This window comes from Coffea arabica, chromosome 3c, assembly GCF_036785885.1.
Source record: "Coffea arabica cultivar ET-39 chromosome 3c, Coffea Arabica ET-39 HiFi, whole genome shotgun sequence".
Taxonomy (NCBI): domain Eukaryota; kingdom Viridiplantae; phylum Streptophyta; class Magnoliopsida; order Gentianales; family Rubiaceae; genus Coffea; species Coffea arabica.
The window spans coordinates 31,460,367-31,480,607 of record NC_092314.1 but is presented as its reverse complement, the minus strand read 5'-3'; the positions used below and the strand labels follow the sequence as shown (position 1 = coordinate 31,480,607).

Below are 20,241 nucleotides of genomic sequence, written 5' to 3'. Positions count from 1 at the left end.
GCTATATCTTATTGTAGAAATATCATAATTAAGTTCCATTTATTGCGTTTTAAACTAGATTCAAAGAGCTATAAACCGTGAAAATTTCAGACCCTGGTTCTGTCTGTACGATTTATGGTGATTTTTCAACATTGACTGAAATTGCATACCTGTTCTGTCTTTTACTAGATAAAACAGCAATTTGAGGCTCGAATTTGACTGACTTGTGTTCTGAATCTTATAAATGTGTCTTCTGAGAAATTGTACCTCTTTGAGTCTATTTTCTGACGGTATAAATTTTATCAATTTTGAATTTAAGAATCTTGAGATATGATTTTTCAAATGGTGGTGTGCAAAACTGGAAAATCCTATTTTCCTAAAATTGTCCATACTCTTATTTTCCACCTTAAGTTTGGAGTTAGTAAATCATTGTAGGTAAGGTTTTTGGTAGAAGTGAAGGGTTTGGGGTCATTTATGTTCTTAGGACAACTGTTACCTTTTTACTCCAAAGCCGCCTTTTATCTCCTTGTACTAGTAGTTAACTCAGAGAGGCATACGACTTGTAGTCGAGCCTCATTTATGCATTCCGTTTACTAGATTCATGAATGTGGGAACTATAATTGTTTTACCTTGGTTATTCTAGAGTTTCTCAGTGACTAAAGCCATACTTTGGGTTAAAACTTTTGAAGTCTTTTTGCTTGAACTGGTGAGTGTACCACTCCCTTTAATTGGTGCTTATCTGATTTATCTGAACTTAAAATTTGCAACCTGATTATCTGTGACTTTTGTATGCTCTGTATGAAACAAGAGTGTACTTTATCACACTCTTCTCTTTCGTCTGTCTGTTCTAGTTCCTGTATGTGTTTGAATCTGTTATCTGTATCTGCTTCGATGTCGTTTGAAGGTTTGCATCCAACAGACCCTTCTGTGACTTTTGAGCTCAAAACCTGTTGCTAGTTACTCGAGTCGAGCCGGCAAGGGGCTGGTTGATTAGATAACGAACCCCGGTAGTTTGTTTCTAGAAAATCTTTGGGTATTGGAGACTCATGATTTTCGGTATACTTGAGTATTACCGCTTCTGTTTCTGAATGTTTTGTGGGCCCGAAAAGGGGTATGTTTGGTGGACGGAATTTGGTGTAAAGTGATGCTCTACTAGACTAGTTCCTTTCTTTGAAAGTTGACGGAGTGTCAACTTTTGTTTGATCAAGCTCTGGTAAAGCAAAAAGGGGAATTTGGCTCTTGAGAACCATCTGTATCTTTTTTATTTGAAGTCTTTGTTTACTACCTTATCTGGCGGGTATATTTGACTACGTGTACTTATGGTACCTTATTGAGCGTAAGCTCACCCCGTTCCCATTACTTTGTTTTCCTTACAGGAATACTACTATGGAAATCATGATTTTTGGAAAGGAAAGTAGAGCTAGTAGATGTATAGGATTTTGTTAACCTCCTTTGTAACAAAATCCTAGTCATACTTTGTATATGTATGAAGAATGAATACTATGGCTTGAATTTCAGGTTATTTTGTTGAAGCTCCGACGTATATATGTATTTAAGTGCTTAACCATGTATATTAAGTGTATTTGTTGAGATGATATGTTATTATGTCTCTAGTGAACGTTTCTTGTATCCATTGGGGAAATCGAGCGAGCGCGGAACTTGAACGAGGAAGAAAAGTATTTTGCTGGGAAACTACTCACTGAATCCGGCCGTATATCCGACCAATTTTTGGCCGAATAGTTGGCCGGATTGGCAAGGAAGATTGAAAAAGTTTGGTTACGCCACTGCCTCGAATCCGGCCAGTAATCCGGCCGGATTGTTATGTGGTAGCGGCACTTTCATTTTGTTTTCGATTTTCATTCAAGCATCGTATCAAAATTCTATTGCGTCGCTTAGTTTAGTTAATTTGGTTTCTGAGAGTTTGTTTTCTCGAAGTCTTTTTGTGCATTTTGCAGGGTTTATGTATGTTCCGGATCCGTAGTCCCAATGAGAGCTGAGCAGGCGGTCCGCCGAAACCTTTGGTTCGTCTTAGGAGAGATAGGGCTGTCACAGGTTGTGACAGCCCCACTTTCCCCTAAGGCGTACCAAAGGGGTTAGCGGACTGCCTGTCCAACTCTCGCCAGGACTAACGAGACAGTTAAATATGATCTAAAACGTTCCGGAAGATAATAGCGCACTCAAATTATTCAAAATTGCAAAATAGCAAAACGAAAATTAAAACCGCCAATGAATAGTAGGTGCCATGTCATATAACTCGGGAAAACATTTCCAAACCAAAAGGATACATGAACAGGGTAAACAGTGTTATACACATTCGTTTATAATTTACAAAACAAAAGGAAGATAATTAGATCAAAATACATTAGGGTTTTTCCAACTATCAAGGAGCTTTACAAAAATATATTAAAATTAGCTCAACTCGTGCTTCAAAACATCATAGTCCCCAAAAGTGGTTCCCTGTAAGGAAAACAAAATTTAATGGAGTGAACTTTCGCCCAATGTGGTACCATCACCCAAGTAACAAAGTTCACATAAGCACAAAGCTATTCAATCCAAACACATCCAATAAGTGAGTCAATTCACATCAGGTTTCAATAAAGATATTTAAAAGGATACGGTCGGCTCTCAAGAGCTCTTATCCCTGCTTGCCGTACTTGATCTCGCCCCGTTGACCCTCCGTCAATGCTTAAGGAGTAACCAATACTGTAGACTCCACTTTCACCGATTCCTTCCACCTCACATAACTTTACCGGGCCCGAACTCCAAACAGTTCAATAATTGGTAATACTCGAGTATACCAGAATCAAGAGTCTCATACTCAAGGATTCCACATAAACAGTCCCCATGGCTTGTCAATTTTCTCGACCAAACCCTTGCTAGCTCGATTCAATTGACCACCAATAGGGTTGAGCTCAGAATCAACAGTATAAGTCGTTGGATGCACGTCCAAACGACACCCATTCAAGTATAATCAAGACAATTCAAGTGATACAGTAAACAGTCAATTAAGCCAGATAAGTACGACAGTGGTAAAGTACACCCTCGTCTCAACTAGTATCAATTAAGCGAGCGTACTGTTGACTGTCCTGGCAGTGATTAAAGCCATACTTTGGGTGAAAACTTTTGAAGTCTTTTTGCTTTAACTGATGAGTGTACCACTCCCTTAAATTGGTGCCTATCTGGTTTATCTGTACTTGCAATTTACAACCTGATTATCTGTGACTTCTATATACTCTATATGAAACGAGGGTATACTTGATCACACTCATCTCTTTCGTCTATCTGTTGTGGTTCCTGTTTACGTTTGAATCTGTTATCTGTATCTGTTTCGATGTCGATTGGAGGTTTGTATCCAACGTCCCTTCTGCAATTTTGGAGCTCAAAACCTGTGGCTAGTTACTCGAGTCGAACCGACAAAGGCCTAGACGATTAGATAACGAACTCCGGTAGCCTGTTTCTGGGAAATCTTTGGGTATTGGAGACTCTGGATTTCCAGTATACTCGAGTATTACCACTTCTGTTTTTGAATGTTTTGCGGGCCCGAAAAGGGGTATGTTTGGTGGACGGAATTTGGTGTAATGTGGTGCTCTATTGGACTGGTTCATTTATTTGAAAGTTGACGGAGTGTCAACTACTGTTTGATCAAACTCTGGTAATGTAAAAAAAGGAATTTGACTCTTGAGAGCCACCTGTATCCTTTCTATTTGAAGTCTTTGTTTACTACCTTATCTGGCGGGTATATTTGACTACATGTACTTCTGGTACCTTATTGAGCGTAAGCTCACCTCGTTCCCGTTACTTTGTTTTCCTTATAGGAATACTACTGTGGAAATCATGATTTTTGGAAAGGAAAGTTGAACTTGTAGATGTATATGATTTTGTTAAACTCCTTTGTAACAAAACCCTAGTCGTATTTTGTGTATGTATGAAGAATGAATACTATGGCTTGTATTTCAAGTTATTTTGTTGAAGCTTCGATGTATATATGTATTTAAGTGCTTAATCATGTATATTAAGTGTATTTGTTGAGATGATACGTTATTATGGCTCTGGTAAACGTTTCTTGTATCCATTGAGGAAATCGAGCGAGCGCGGAACTTGAACGAGGAAGAAATGTATTTTGGCGAATGTGGGAACTATAATTGTTTTATGTTGGTTATTCTAGGGCTTCTCGGTGATTAAAGCCATACTTTGGGTGAAAACTTTTGAAGTATTTTTGCTTGAACTGATGAGTGTACCACTCCCTTAAATTGGTGCTTATCTGATTTATCTGTACTTGCAATTTGCAACCTGATTATCTGTGACTTCTGTATACTCAGTATGAAACGAGGGTGTACTTTATCACACGCGTCTCTTTCGTCTATCTATTCTGGTTCCTGTATACGTTTGAATCTATTATCTGTATCTGTTTCGATGTCGTTTGGAGGTTTGTATCCAACGACCCTTCTGCGACTTTTGAGCTCAAAATCTATGGCTAGTTACTCGAGTCGAGCCGACAAGGGCCTGGTCGATTAGATAACAAACCTCAGTAGTCTGTTTCTGGGAAATCTTTGGGTATTGGAGACTCTGGATTTCCGGTATACTCGAGTATTACCACTTCTGTTTCTGAATATTTTGTGGGCCCGAAAAGGGGTATGTTTGGTGGACGGAATTTGGTGTAAAGTGGTGCTCTATTGGACTGGTTCCTTTATTTAAAATTTGACGGAGTGTCAACTACTGTTTGATCAATATCTGGTAAAGCAAAAAGGGGAATTTGGCTCTTGAGGGCCACCTGTATCCTTTCTATTTGAAGTCTTCGTTTACTACCTTATCTGGCTGGTATATTTGACTACGTGTACTTCTGGTACCTCATTGAGCGTAAACTCACCCCGTTCCCGTTACTTTGTTTTCCTAACAGGAATACCACTATGGAAATCATGATTTTTGGAAAGGAAAGTTGAGCTAGTAGATGTATATGTTTTTGTTAAGCTCCTTTGTAACAAAACCCTAGTCGTATTTTGTATATGTATGAAGAGTGAATACTATGGCTTGTATTTTAGGTTATTTTGTTGAAACTCCGATGTATATATGTATTTAAGTTCTTAATCATGTATATTAAGTGTATTTGTTGAGATGATACCTTATAATGGCTCTGGTAAACGTTTCTTGTATCCATTGAGGAAATCGAGCGAGGAACTTGAACGAGGAAGATATGTATTTTGGCGAGAAACTGTTCACCGAATCCGGCCATATATCCGGCCAGTTCTTGGCCGGATAGTTGGCCGGATTGGCAGGAGAAATTGAAAAATTTTGGTTTCGCCACTGCCTCGATTCCAGCCAGTAGTCCGGCCAAATCTTGGCCGGATTGTGACGTGGCAGCGGCAATTTCATTTTGTTTTCGATTTTCATTGGAGCATCGTATCAAAGTTCTATTGCATCGCTTAGTTTAGTTAATTTGGTTTCTGAGAGTTCGTTTTCTCAAAGTCTTTTTGTGCGTTTTGTAGGGTTTATGTATGTTCCGGATCTGTAGTCCAGCAAGAGTTGGGCAGGTGGTCCGCCGAACCCTTTGGTTCGCCTTAGGGGGAGGTGGGGCTGTCACAATAACGGCTAATAAATGTCGTATTTTCTTGATCTTCTAATACAATCACAATCTAATTATAATCTGAAAATTCATCAAGAAAACAATAAAATTCATATCCAACTAATCTTTCCGAAATTTGATCAAGAAAAGGTAATGGAAAATGATCTTTATGAGTGGGCGCATTAAGTTTATGATAAACAATGCATACACTCCAACCAGCAATAATTGTAGTGGCAATAATCTCATCTTTTTCATTTAATATTATTGTCATCACACCTTTCTTTGGCACCACATGAATTGAACAAATCCAATACTATCAAAAATAAAAAAGAGTATACTTGCATCCAACCATTTCAAAATTTCCAAGCATACTACCTCTTTCATGTTAAGGTTTAAATGCCTTTGCACTTCTACAACTGGTTTGGCATTTTTCCTCCATAAGAATCCGATGCAGGCAAACTACAGAACTTATTCCCTTACAGTTTGAATTATCCACCCTATTTCTTGTTGATACCCTCTCATTACTCTTAGTAACTTTTCCATTTTCATATCTTCAAAAACAGCACTAACAATTATTGGCTATGTATTATCATGACCAAGAAAAATATACCTTAAATGCTCCAGCAATACTCTTAGTAACTTTTTCACTTGAAGGTGGTGGTAATCCTTTTCCACTTTCCAATTCCTCTTAAATCTCTCTTTGATATGATGCATTGGAATTCAAAAGATGAACATATTCAGAAACTTCCATATCTTCGTCTTCTTGCCTTACTACATCAAACAAACAAACTTCAAGAGGACTGAAATATTCTTTCATTCGACTTAACTCTTGTATCAGATTATCAATCTCTTCACTAGCATAAATGTGGTCAGTAAATGAAGAAAAATTTTCAAGTTCACTCAAATTAAACTTAATTTCATCTTCACATATTTGGAGTTAAGCTTTCCTTGCTTGATATCAATGGTAGCACCTGCAGTAGCTAGAAAAGGTCTACCAAATATAATTGACATATCTATATCCTCTTCCACATCAAGAACAACAAAGTCAACTGGAATGATGAAGTTCTTTACATTAATAAGCACATTTTCAACCACTCCTATAGGATATTTAAGTGACCTATTAGCTAATTGTAAAGAGATGTTGGTTCATTGAACCTCACTCAATTTCAATAGTTTAGCCACACACAAAGGAATTACTATCACACTTAAATCCCGTAGTTTGTTTCGTGGTACTTTGTTTTTAATGTCTTCCGCTACCAAAATTTTTTTGTCTTGGAATTGATATTATTTATTTCTTTTGAGTGTGAATTAAATCCCTGCATATAAACATAAATTCTGCTGACGTAAAAATCACCACATCTCTCCATCCCCTATTCAAGTTGGCCAGCAGTTGCTTCAAGAACCACTAGGATAGATTGCCTAGTGTGGAGAGCAACAAATCCATTTTCACCAAATTTCGAACTACGAAAACTCTAACCAAACTCCACAAATTGATGAAACTTGCATTTTTGCAAACGTTGGGTTTCATATACAAGTCAAGACAAACTTTAGGGAAAATTTAAAAATACGAAGATTTAAAATTCATAATAAGGGTGTAGATTTTGAGAAATTTGCAAATAGGGTATAAGTTACTGTTTTCAAATTAAAATAACTAATAAATTTATAGCTAAATGACTAAATCACCCTCTTAGCAATTTGGCACCTTGTTACAAACAATATGTAGCTTAAAGAATGAAAGTGTTCATTTGGTGAACAATGCAACTTTATATTGGAATATGCAGACTTCAATTGTTTTGTGCAAAAATGTCAATTGTTATTTGCACATATGTAAACCAAATGTGGAAAAATACAAGTGTAATAAATATAATTGTGGACTTTAGGAATATACGTGTACATTCAAGTGACCACATTTAAATGAATTCTAGTGATCAAGGAACACTTTATGTATGTGAATAATGGAAACAATAGTTATTTGCAAATGTAAATTTTATATCAAAATGGTTTCATACTTTGAAAATTAATCTGTTAAAAAGTTTATGAAAATAAATATGTATAAATTTTTGGGTAGTTATCCATAATTATTGGTGGTTACTAGCATAATTTGATATTTCTAATAAAAGTAGAAAATAAATTTTTCAGAATTTGGCTGGACCATTTTGTCCTTGCCGTAAGTGCAAAAGTAGTAACTTCAAAAGACGACAAAAATTGTTACACCATAAGCGTTTTCAAGTTTTGTGTATTGTTACACATAAGCCTTTTCAAGTTTTGTGTATGGCAAAATATGAACACCTGCTCAGTTTGAACGTGCATGCATTTATACGCACATCCCAGCGCTCTGACGTGCACAAAGAAGTAATTTCCGGATTTTGCCTCCCAAGATTATTTCATTTACGATTTTTTTGAACAACCCAGTATTCTATTCACCAATTTTCCAAAACTTACACCCTTGTGAACTTTGAATCTTCCTATTCCCTTTCCAAGTTTTCCGAAACTTCAATTGACCAGCTCAGTCACTTCCTATTGCTAAGTTAAAAGACATTTGCAAACCGTCGTAATCATCAGATCGTTAGATCACAGATATACTTCTGCTCTATCCCTCAAATTACCATGCTATTATTTATCCCCATGCACCACCTACAAATATGTTGCTTCACTCCATTACGCAACAAGTAACAGCTATTCACCCTATGTCAACAGAAGCCATAATGCACGCATAGTAAAATGATATTCTCAACTGAGCTAGAGTTCCCAGTTTTAGGGTAGAAACACAGGCATGTGATGTCTGCGGACACCAGTCTGCATTTGATAACTGCGGACTGACTCGCATGCGTGAGAAACTAATTGTCTCCATGCTGATGATAGACAGGATGGAAATCTAAAATTTCAGTGTCATCTACATACAACAGGCCTACCATTTCGGGTAAATATATAGAACAAAGGAACTGATTGTCTACATGAAGCTGACATTTTAAACGAATATACCCTCCAAAAGTTAATTTTCAACTAAAATTCAATGCACTACCTAGATATAAATGACATGTAGATGTATCTATAACCACCCCCAACGAGTTTGGGGAAGCTGAACTAGGTCCCTCATAAAGATTCTGAATGAATGCCAACATGTCCGATAAGAGTTTCAATCAATCCTTCGATAATGAGGCACTCGTATCCGAAGCATTATCAGTTTGTGCAGGAGTCGGCAGAGAACCTCTCAGTTTCAAGTCACCTGTTTGTTGCATCGGATGATCCTGTTGCTGGATTAGAGATTGTGGCAGCTGGTGCTGCTGAAACTGGTGCATTTGATGCGGCTGAAACTGGTGCTGCTGCTTTTGAGAATTAATTTGGAGCTGTTGGAACTGTTGGGCAGTTAGCAATGTGTGCATCGCATGGTTACTGGAATAATATTGCTGGTTGGCTCCAAAGGAGGGAGGATAGTTCATCATAGGTCCCCCATTGGGAATTTGTCCAGTTAGCACCTTCAAGTGTTGAATTTCCTCCTTCAGTGCATCATTCAGAGCTGTGCAAAAGGGCAAGAGATGGCACACTATCAGTGAGCAGCTTCTTTTGAAAGAGTTCCAGAACAAAAGTATGTCAGCAAGGAAACTATGTGCAGAGATGTCAAAATGCATTCAGCGTGGGTAACTGCCCTCCACAATATCACCTAGTGAAGTAGGAGGCATCAGGTAAATCATTTGCCCCCTGATCATCAGTAATTCAGCATGTCAAGATTGTTCCTTTATCCAAATCACTTCATAAACATTATAATGCCTATGGAGCTTAACTTCATTCCCTATATATGTAACACATTTGGCCGACACCTATTTGCTAATTCAGCTTGACAAAAATGCTGTATGGCTCATACAAATGATAAAAGCATTTGAGCATTTTTTTTCCATATGTTCGAAAGATATCTATCTATTGCATCTATAACCAAGATGACATTTCTGACAGAAAAAGCTCAAGAGTTTGGATCACATTCCTTGCTAACATTTTTAGATGCAAGGGCATAAAAGTCTAACCAGAAATTCCCACGTGCAGCTTTACAATGTTTACCACAAAAAATTTCTCCACATTTTATCGCCAAAAACATTTTTTTATGTAGAAACAACCCAGGATGACCTTGGATCCATTTGCCTGCAACTGTAATCTAAAATGAATGTACTAATTGTTTTCCTCTTAGGGCAGTTATCAATGAGCAAACAAGAGAAAAAGAAAATATGGTTAGGTAGCAGAAAGTTTTTGCCAATTCATCATGGTAAATGTGCATCATTGAGTAAGAAAATCAATATCAATGCAACACTCTTTCCAATCGAAGCCAAGAGAATATTGTGGCTAAGGTCCCCCAAAATGCCACATCCTTAGCATCAGAAGAAAAAGGGGAGGTGTAGGGGAAGAAAAAAAAGAGACTAAGGATCCAAGACGAGGGGGAGTATCATATACATATTGCACAGCAAGCTTTGACAAAATTTGGAGACTGATCATAATAACAAAAATCTATGGTGAAGGTAGAAGGGGAATTTTCCGCCAGTAGAACCAGCTCAATAGCTTCCAAGGGCCCTCTAGAATATGAATGAGGATAAATCAACAAAAGAACAAAGAGGGCCAGAATGGAGGACATGGGTCAAAACAGTAAAAGGAAAAACCATTACCATCCTGCAGGTGAACCTGTTGTTCCATTGTCTGCAACCGCAATTTAAGTTCACTGTTTTCAGCAGTCAAACCATTTGTGTCTCTCTGTTGAAAAGCAAAGAAGCAAGTCAATTATGCTATTGGAGTAATATAAGCTTATCAATGTAGAAAAGGTACCAGAAGAAAGCAAAGGAAGATGCTCACTAATTAGTTGCGAAACTAGAACCAGTATCACAATAACTAAATTGAGTACATCATCACCTAAGAGTATGCCTTGTGCACATCCAGTATGGCACCAGACTTTGCATGGAGTTACCCAGTAAAGAATGGGCCATATTTGTCCAGTTTTGCAATATTATGATCCCAAATTATATTCCAACTGTCAATCTAAATCCATGTTCTGAAATTTTAGAATTTTCTGATCCCACCTTAGATTTCAAATTCGATATCCAATTTCTTTCACAAAAGTTACCCACTACCATCTCACGATATCTTTCACAAAAGCATAAGGGATACGTTTTTTTCTCACTGCATGAAGCATGCCTTAATTTGGACCTTTACTTCCTAGTGATACTGTTCACCAGAACTGCAAAATGCTGACCACATAGGTGCTACTGTGGTCAAGACAGGCCAGGCAATGACAAAACTTAAAGACACTTCCCTAAGACAGACTGTACCAAAGAAATTAATATTCTGCATTTACAGAATGAGTAGTTACAAGAAAATGGAAACGAAGGCTGATTGAACAACTTGTACAAAGAGGTTCAAAAACTTGAGCATAGGGTTGTTCAGAGGCTAGTGCAGATAACAGAACAAGGATAACAATTGATTGCATTCTACAAGAAGTAGAAGATTCTTTAATTGGGGATTAAAGGTAACACTACTAGGTATCCGAATTAAAGTAGGGTTCATGGTTCTTTGAAGATTAAAAATGGGGAGCCAGAATTAAAGCCATGAATTACAAAAATGCCAAGATCGATTCAAATCAAGAACTCTGAACAAGTGACAAATCAATCCGTTAGACTTAGAAGCATAACAATCAACCAACAACAAAATTTTCAATGTAAAACAAGCTTCAAGACCTATAAATTGACTTTGAAAACCCTCAAAAGTTAATTGCCTGGTATTTTAAAATAAAAATAAAAAGTGAAACCTAAAGTAACAGCATCACTATGCTTCAAAACCCATGCATGGTACCAAGAACAGTAGCATTCCCTTTCTTCCTTTCTATGAATTTCTCCACTTAGTCAAACAATAAAACACCCAACATCATGAGCTACCTGGCATACGGCAGATTGACAAAGACGTTTTCTCTCCCCCCCCCCCTCTCTTTTCAAACATACACGCAGACAAAGATTTAGACAGACACATCCAAACAGGAACAAACAAAAAACATTCACTTATTTAAAACATGAGAGTAAGTGAATACACAACCTAATCAAGCAATAATGAGCATCAGTGTTATGTGATTGTAAACCAACAAAGAGGCGAAACTGGACTAATCCCCCATCAGCCCCCACTGCAGCAAAGAAAAGAAGAAACAAAAACAAAAAGGCCAGCATGCAACTTCAAACACTCTATACCAGTATTCTGATGAACAGAAAGATGACATTACCTGCAACAGAGTAAGCTGCGCAGACAAGGAAGTTGCTTCTGTTTGCAGGGTCTGGACTTTCCTTTCAAGTTCTGCAATATATCTCATCTTCCTTTCCTTTGATCTTGCAGCTGACTGTCTATTAGCCCATATCCTGTAATATGATAGCACAAAAGCTCAAATGAGTAGCATAGATGGATAATCCACCGTAACAACTAAGTGCTCAATGAAAATTTGGGCCAAAAAATTCAAGACTTGTCATCTACTTCTGCAATAAGGTGACAACAAAAACCAAAAAAGGAAAAATCTTCAACCTTTCAGCAAAGCAAGATTCAGGTTTATTCATTATTCCAAAAACACGAGTAAAATGCAAAAAGCTCACATCTTTACCTGTGGCACAACTTTTAAGGGAAGTAAACTCATTTACACTTATGCTTGATAACATCCTTGGTATTATAACAAACATCCTTGATATTATAACACTTGAGATTTACACTTTCAGCAATGACTTGTAACAAACATCCTGATAACCTACTTTGCCACTAAAGAACTAATTGCACACATCAGAAGTTACTTCAACAAAACTACAATTTTCTGCATAAACTGTATTATCAGGTCATATATATTGCAAGAAATTATGGCTCTATTTGGATTGGCATGCTTTTCAGATACAATGCTACAATAACACACTCCAAAAACAATCTCAAGTACACCTAACAAAAACACAAAAACAATAAAAATAAAAAACATAGCAAATCCTACCACCTCTTTCTTCTTCCATCCACAACTGCAACCACCCTTTACCTCCTCCCTCCTCCACCGCCCTTCCCCCCTTACCTCCTTCTCTCTCTTCCTGTTCCTTCCTCTTCCTCTTTCTCCCCTCCCCTCCCTCCCCCTTCCATGGCAGTCCCCCTCAGACAGGGTTGCTGGCCCCCCTCCCTCCCCCTCTGGTTGCGATGAGTCACGACCAATCACAGGGCTGCCAAGGAATGGGGAAGGAAGGGAGGGGAGGGGAGGGGAGGGGTGGAAGAGGGAGAGGGAGAAGACGGGAGGGGGAGGGCGATGGTGGCAGTGGATGAGGGAGAAGAGGGGCAATGGTCGGTGGTGGTTTGTCATGGGTGGTAACGGAAAATTAACAAAATACCCCAATAAAATATTAAATTTTAAAACCACCCCAAAATATATCTACAGTGAAAAGTTTTTGAAATAAGATGCTACAGTGTTGTTTTTGAAAAACTTTCCCCAAAACACCTAATTCATATGGACCCTATGGTTTACAATAAAAGCACACTGTCCCTGAGATCCTAGCAGTTAAAAAACAAAATAGTTGCACCTAGGCACCATGTTGTTTCATGTTCTGATGCTCCCTTCCAAATTTACAGGGGTCTGAAACCCCCATAATCTCTTGTTTCCCTCTCTCTTGTTGCTGCTATACAAATTATTCATTTAGGAACATATCCTCTTTCTCTTTAGTTTTATAACTGAAATTTCGAAGTTCTTTTGTGAACTACTTCTCTTTTCTATCTTTTTTTATTGTTTTTAACTTTAGTTTTATTTCTTCTTTATGAACGAGCTCCTACATGATCATCTTATAAACAAACATATATTTACTTGAAACATTTTTTCCCTTTTAAGTTGAGCACAAAAGCTCCATCAGATCTGCCCAGAGCTTTATAAAACGTAAGCAAGCAAAAGAAACTAGATCTGTATCTAACATTATGGCTTCCTCCATAGATAATGTAAACAGATCTAGTACCAAATTAGTGTAAAACACAAAGCACAAATACATTCCAAACAAGAGTAATTTAAAGCATGTGGATGCATGTGTGTATTTGCATTCTCCAACAAGTTATCCTTGTTCGACAACCATGCAGCACACCAACAAATCTGCACCTAAATTTCCTTTCACTTAACCTGTGGATGTATTCGAGATACATGTTAAGCATTCCTCTTTCGGCTTCTTTGGTTTCCTGAACTCTTATGCCATCTTTCGTTTTATGTGCCTTTTTTCAACGCAATTGGAAAAAAAATGCCATTGTACTAAATGTATGATGCAACAACTATAAGCTCATTAGATGCAGATTTTAGGCCTTAGAAGCCTAAGACAAGCAACAGGATCACTTGCAAATGAGAAGCTAAATGATGCAGTCCATAGATCTGCCCAGAGCTTTATAAAACGTAAGCAAGCAAAAGAAACTAGATCTGTATCTAACATTATGGCTTCCTCCATAGATAATGTAAACAGATCTAGTACCAAATTAGTGTAAAACACAAAGCACAAATACATTCCAAACAAGAGTAATTTAAAGCATGTGGATGCATGTGTGTATTTGCATTCTCCAACAAGTTATCCTTGTTCGACAACCATGCAGCACACCAACAAATCTGCACCTAAATTTCCTTTCACTTAACCTGTGGATGTATTCGAGATACATGTTAAGCATTCCTCTTTCGGCTTCTTTGGTTTCCTGAACTCTTATGCCATCTTTCGTTTTATGTGCCTTTTTTCAACGCAATTGGAAAAAAAATGCCATTGTACTAAATGTATGATGCAACAACTATAAGCTCATTAGATGCAGATTTTAGGCCTTAGAAGCCTAAGACAAGCAACAGGATCACTTGCAAATGAGAAGCTAAATGATGCAGTCCATGGTAATATCTGTAGCCATCTTAAAAGTGACTTCTTCGAGTAGTTATAGGGTTCAACAGGCATATTGACTTCAGTTAGCTACAGAATATCCATCCTTCTATCTACCTCCATGTTAGTTATCCATACCATACTCCTATTTGGAGTAGCAGCAAGTGTTAGAAAAGTCCCAAGACTTTACTAGCTAAGGCTTTTGAATAGAAATCACAACCATGCATGGTGGCATATAGGAGCATTTTTGACTTTCTAAATACCCTTATACATAGCTTTTTAACTTACAGAAGTGTGAGTAAGACTTGATGCAGCAGTTCTTCTTGAGTTAATAGTTTAAGATGAAGGGGTGAAATCTTGATATGGCAATTGGAATGACAGGAGTAAAGAAACAGCTTAAAGAGGAGCTAGAAATAACTGATCCGGTTTACCAGGAACTACATCTAGTCACTCCTTGGAAGATTGGTCAGACTAGATATGACAATTGAAAACCAAATGTTAGTTCTGGGAAAATCCCCCTTCTACAATGGGCTCCATATCTTCAACATGGGCCGTTGGTTGCTTTTAGTGCACTATGAACTAATTTCATAGGTCACACATTTTTGGCCTCTTAGCTGAAAGAGCTTCACATTTCAGTTTTGCCTCGAAGACTTCTACGGACAAAAGATTATCTAACTTAACTTGGTTACACAAAGGAAACTTAAGCAAGCATCTACTTTCAGACTAAGTCTTAGTAGTCTCAATTGGATCTAAAGGTTAAAGAGCTTAGGCCCATTAGGTATTGTTACTGAGGCTCCAGTATTCGGTATCACAACTTCAATTTCATCAAATCTTTCTTTACCTCCTCTAAGGCTCTTCAGCATTTCTTGTTCTTCACCTCTTTCACTCGAATCAACACTTAAGGTCAGTAGACTCAATATCAAGGGTGCTGAAACAGCCGCAAAATACTTTTATTTCTCCTGCTAACTGTAGAGAGCTTCACCTATACTTGTCCTACAATTAGGTGCCAAAATGGAATATAGCTATACAGTAAAACCTTGTGTAAATAGCAAATGATGTAAAAAATCAAAATCTATAAACATATAAATATATATTATATTTGCATCTGTTTGGGTTAAGAATTTCTGTAGACTAAATCATCCTCTTTTAAATCACACTCAAGACTACTTTAGTAAAATCAAGAAGCAAAGCAATCAGAATGACAATTTGAAAGAATTACGAACACAATAGTTTTCACCAAGAAGTGATATACAATAAGGCATCCCAAACACACTACCACCAAAGATGCAACTGTCTGAAGGCGTAGAATCTTCTTGAACATTATGCTAGATAATGCAATAAAATTAACACCCTACATGATTCCCTTTTCTCCATTCACTCATAAATCTAGATCTCGAGTAATGCGCTCACAAATAAAATCAATTTCAACTGATGAATTAAAAGACTATTCTCAGTAATGGTTGCTAGACATTGCAGTTTCTAAGAAAAACTTCCATCAGGAGTCCCAAACTGCACAAACCATTGAACAAGAATATATCTTTTCTTGATTTTCTCCTATTTACTTCGGATCCTTGTCCTTAAACTTTGGACACATGTTCTTCAGAATACGCACATTAACCTCTTCCACAAGATATTATTCGATTGACAGTAACACGCAATTTACAACACATTGGTGCAGAATACTGAAGACTTGTAAAAGTATCTATTGGACCTAAGCTCTAAAACTGTGAGATCCAAGCCACTAATAAGTCTCAAGCACATATGAGTTAGTAATTCAGTTTTGCTGCTTCAATTTAAGACAGCTTAAATGATTACTTGCATGGCTTGGACTCTGTTAATCAAACACTAATAATGGACTCCTTCAAATTGAGTGTCCAAAACTGACATATTACTGTGTCATCCAAAATTGCTTCCTAGTGAAACAATATCAACTAATGGCTCATGCAATATATAACAACACTCTGACATGACATGAAAATCATTGTTGGCAAAAAATTTGCAGGAATGATACTGAGCTGGCAGATTTGGTGTACATAAATTCCCTTTTAAGAGAGTGATTCATGATTTTACTTCCCAAAATCCCAATCTTACAGTTTACCTGAATTCACAAGAAATATGCATCATGTGCTTTCAAGCTAATCTAAGGAGTACCTATTACATTATCAACAAGTGAAAATATCAAACCAAAACAATCCAGGACCAAAAATCTTGGAAATGAATTCAGCAAACTAGTGAGTACTTAGATTGTTTCACAAGAAAGGCTTCATCTAAAAGAGAGAAAAGAGACTTCTAAGCAATTTTGAAGTGATAATCAAGAATAATGGGCCTCGAGAATCCAAAAATGATGGATATCCAAATGTTTGAAGAACAGTTTGTTAGTTCAGCATTTGTTAAGATGGAGACAGCAGTGCAGGGAAAGTAGTCTATTAGGTCAATCCAGGTAGAAATTATGATTTTGGGTTGAGCTAAACTAAAGTGCACAAATCAACTTTGGCGAACTTTAGGTATTTAAGCCCAATTTCACTGCTTCTAGCTAATCTTACTAGTTAGGTTTACTCAGCTGTGAAGTTTAAGCAGTGCGTAAGCATGCTCAGCCTCCAACTGGTCTATCCTAAATAGATATAAGCTTCATTAGCTGCAGAGGATGCTTAACTGCAAAGGTAAATCTCAGAAATCTAGGCAGAATTCCTAGAATTTCAGTTCCTTTCCTTACTTTCTTATCTTTCTTATCCTCTTCTTTGTTTCTTGCTTCTCCTTAATTTCTCACTCATTCCCTCTCCTATCATCTTCATTTTATAGATTCCACACCAAGTAGAATCATTCTGCCACACACCAAAATTTTAAAAAAAAATAAAATGTACTACTCTGACCTGATGAGAGAGGTGCATCTGGATAGCAGTAAATATGACGAAAGCATAAAAAAAAATATATGTAAAAGGCATTTCACAGTTTTCATCAACAACAAACAACTAATTCTCATCAAGACAAATCTAACATAAAAAGTTTCCTTTCCATGTGAGATTTGGACATTACCTAAACTATAGTTATTTAGTGGATTCCAATACTATAAGCTGTCACCGAAAATGATATACTGGTAAGACATAGCTTAACTTTTGCATCTTTTCTGTCACATTAAACTCCATTAAGGAGTGATCTAAATAACTAAGATATTGTTCCAAAGGAATCACCAAATCAATCATAACATAATAGTCTTTAACCTAATTATGGATGTAGTCACAGTAATCATTTCCACACATACAAAAAATGTAATCTGAAAGGAACACAGGATATAAATGTTAACTTCACAGGATATAAATGTTAACTTCACAGGATATAAATGTTAACTTCACAGGATATAAATGTTAACCGGATGGAACCTTTTTATAGGAGCATGTAAAAATAAAGGAATCATCAGCATGAGAAATTTGACAGACCTATCCCCCTGAGCAGGAGGTTTTGGTGGCAGGATATAATATTTCCAACTGACACGCAGTCTATTTCATGCAAACCGCAAAGGAGAAAAAAACTAATGCATGTTATAATCAGCAAAATCTAATGTCAAAATGGGAACCAAAGTCAGTTGCTGCAAGGGAACTTCAATACTTACAACATAAAAAATGGTAAATAGTAACTCTTAAATAGGGGCATCACCTTTTCGCACGCTTTGGATCAATTAAAGCCAGCTCAGCAAGCTTAGTAGCAGACATTGCTTTTTTAGCATCAGCCTGAGATGGCTCTTCTGCACCTGATGTGAGCATCTCAGGCTTGATTGTTGTTGACCCATCCATGGACTGGCTATGCTGATGTCTAACTCGTGGCTTGTCACTAATACCAGAGACTATCTCACTTGGTGGTGCCAATGATGTGGATGCTGATGCTGCAGTTGATGATGAACCAAGAACTCCAGCTGCCAAAGAAGATGATTCGCCAACTTGGAAAGCAGAAGTAGCAGATGAGGAATTGAACTTATCCATGTCTAGATACATAGATAACAGGTCTTCTTCAGTATCATCAGAGAATGAAGGCCCATCTAATCCACCAACAACTCCAAGATCACTATCAAAGCTAATATCATCAGGGAGGGTAAGAATCTCTGAGTGGGCTCGTCGATGGCCCAAATTCTTAGGCGGGTTATCAGGCATTCTGCTAATATCATGGCTAAACCGACTAGAATCAGATGACATCCCATGACCAAAATGAGTTGATTCTGAAATGCCCCCAGGCCCAATTGGAGGAAGAGTCGATGACCCTGATTGCTCTGGTTTCACACCATAACTGCTACCCGGTGGTGAAAAACTTGAATACCTCCCCGATGGAGGCAGTCCCCCACCATGGTTGACACTCTTATCCCTATCCATTGACCCAAAATCCCCAATGCTCACTTAAAACCCCCAAAAAATGAAGAAAAGCTTTTCCTCCCTTAGCAATTTTACACAGATTCAGATTCCTTTTTCCTTTTCTACGATACAAAAGATCAGAAATCCAGCACCAGGTGACAAAAATTCCAGAATCACACACCTTTCAGCTGAAATTCAATTCAACAACTAATAGATCATTTTTCTTCAGGTCAAACCAAACCAAAGAGAAACTCTTCCAATCACGCCCTCAAACCAATGATTTCACCTACAAATTGATGGTTCGAAAACCCTAAATTACAACAAATTAAACAAATTCTTCATGAAACTCTTTTCGTGACTTCTTCCCGATTCAGCTGCCTCTTAAAATTAAACCCTTGAAAGAAAATGAATAATCACCCCAAAAAAAAAAAGGAAAAACAGAATCAGCAAACGAATGAATAGAACCCTAAACTCTGAGAATTCACAGAAACTAAGATCCGTTGAAGAAAATCATTTAGCTGTAAATCTAGTTCCTGCAGCAAATAGAAAACGCAAAATATAATGCTTCAAAAAAAAACAACCCACACTTTTCCCCGGTGAAGAGAAAGCCAAAAGAACAAAAATGAGAGAAAATAGATAACAATATAGATATAATTAAAGAGAAGGGAAAAAAAAAAGACAGTTCTTACTGGTATTTTTTTAATTAGCGGAGTAGTTGAGATTAGATCTCCGGTGGAAAAGAAAAAGAGTTACGAGAATTGAATAGAACTGGAATAGTGGGATGAAGGAAACGGTGCATGACATTTGTTGGTGACTTTTTTTTTTTGGGGGTGTTTGTAGGAGTGCGTCTGTCGGAGAGAGAAAGAAACCTAAGAGCAACGAAAGGAAATTCTCTAACAGAAATTTTTTTTTCTTTTTGGAATGGATTTGTAAAAGAATACCTAAAACGTTTTCCAAATTAAAACCAACTTTTTTTTTAATCCCTAACACAACAAAATGAGTGATAACTGATATAGTAAAATTATTTCAAATCGGATGCAACACAAAAAAAAAGTTGTTATAGTAAAATGTTTTTAAGGATTTTCTATAATGGATCAGTGGTCGGTCTGCATACAAATTATTATTCAAATGCAAACTCATATATGTTGATTCCGGCATTTGGACACTGTATGAATTTAATTTAATTAACTTTCAAAATAGTGGTGTTTAAAGGATTATTATCACTTTATCTTCTTAAACTATACCATTACTATCAGTTTACTCTCTAACGTTATCTTTTAATCACTTTACCCCCATAAGTAATGTCGCGCCCCATTTTTTGATAAATAAATAAATGGTTTAAAAGTGTGTTTTTGATTCAACTTGTGATTGGAAAATGAATTGTGATTTAAGAAAATTGGGTCTAAATGGGGGTTTGAGAATGCGACGATTTGACCCAAAATTATAGTTTAAAAAGGGTTTTTTTGAAAACAAAATACGGAGTCGCCACTTGGTAATGAGTTAA

General features: G+C 37.1%; 1 protein-coding gene across 3 annotated transcripts; it reads right to left on the bottom strand.

Moving 5' to 3' along the window:
• Nucleotides 1-8,433: 8,433 nt before the first annotated feature.
• Nucleotides 8,434-19,677, bottom strand: LOC113734923 (probable transcription factor PosF21). 3 transcript variants are annotated; one of them, XM_027261695.2, is made up of 5 exons: nt 19,427-19,677; nt 18,052-19,270; nt 11,784-11,916; nt 10,189-10,273; nt 8,434-9,056 (listed from the first exon to the last, which is right to left on the bottom strand). In XM_027261695.2, the coding sequence occupies exons 2-5, from the start codon at nt 18,756-18,758 to the stop codon at nt 8,680-8,682; spliced, it is 1,302 nt and encodes a 433-aa protein (XP_027117496.1). In that variant the 5' UTR covers nt 18,759-19,270; nt 19,427-19,677; the 3' UTR covers nt 8,434-8,679. The 3 variants fall into 3 exon arrangements, with proteins under 3 accessions (XP_027117496.1, XP_027117495.1, XP_027117497.1); XM_027261694.2 differs by having other exon boundaries at nt 18,052-19,131; XM_027261696.2 differs by having other exon boundaries at nt 18,052-19,023.
• Between the last annotated feature and the right edge of the window lie 564 nt (nt 19,678-20,241).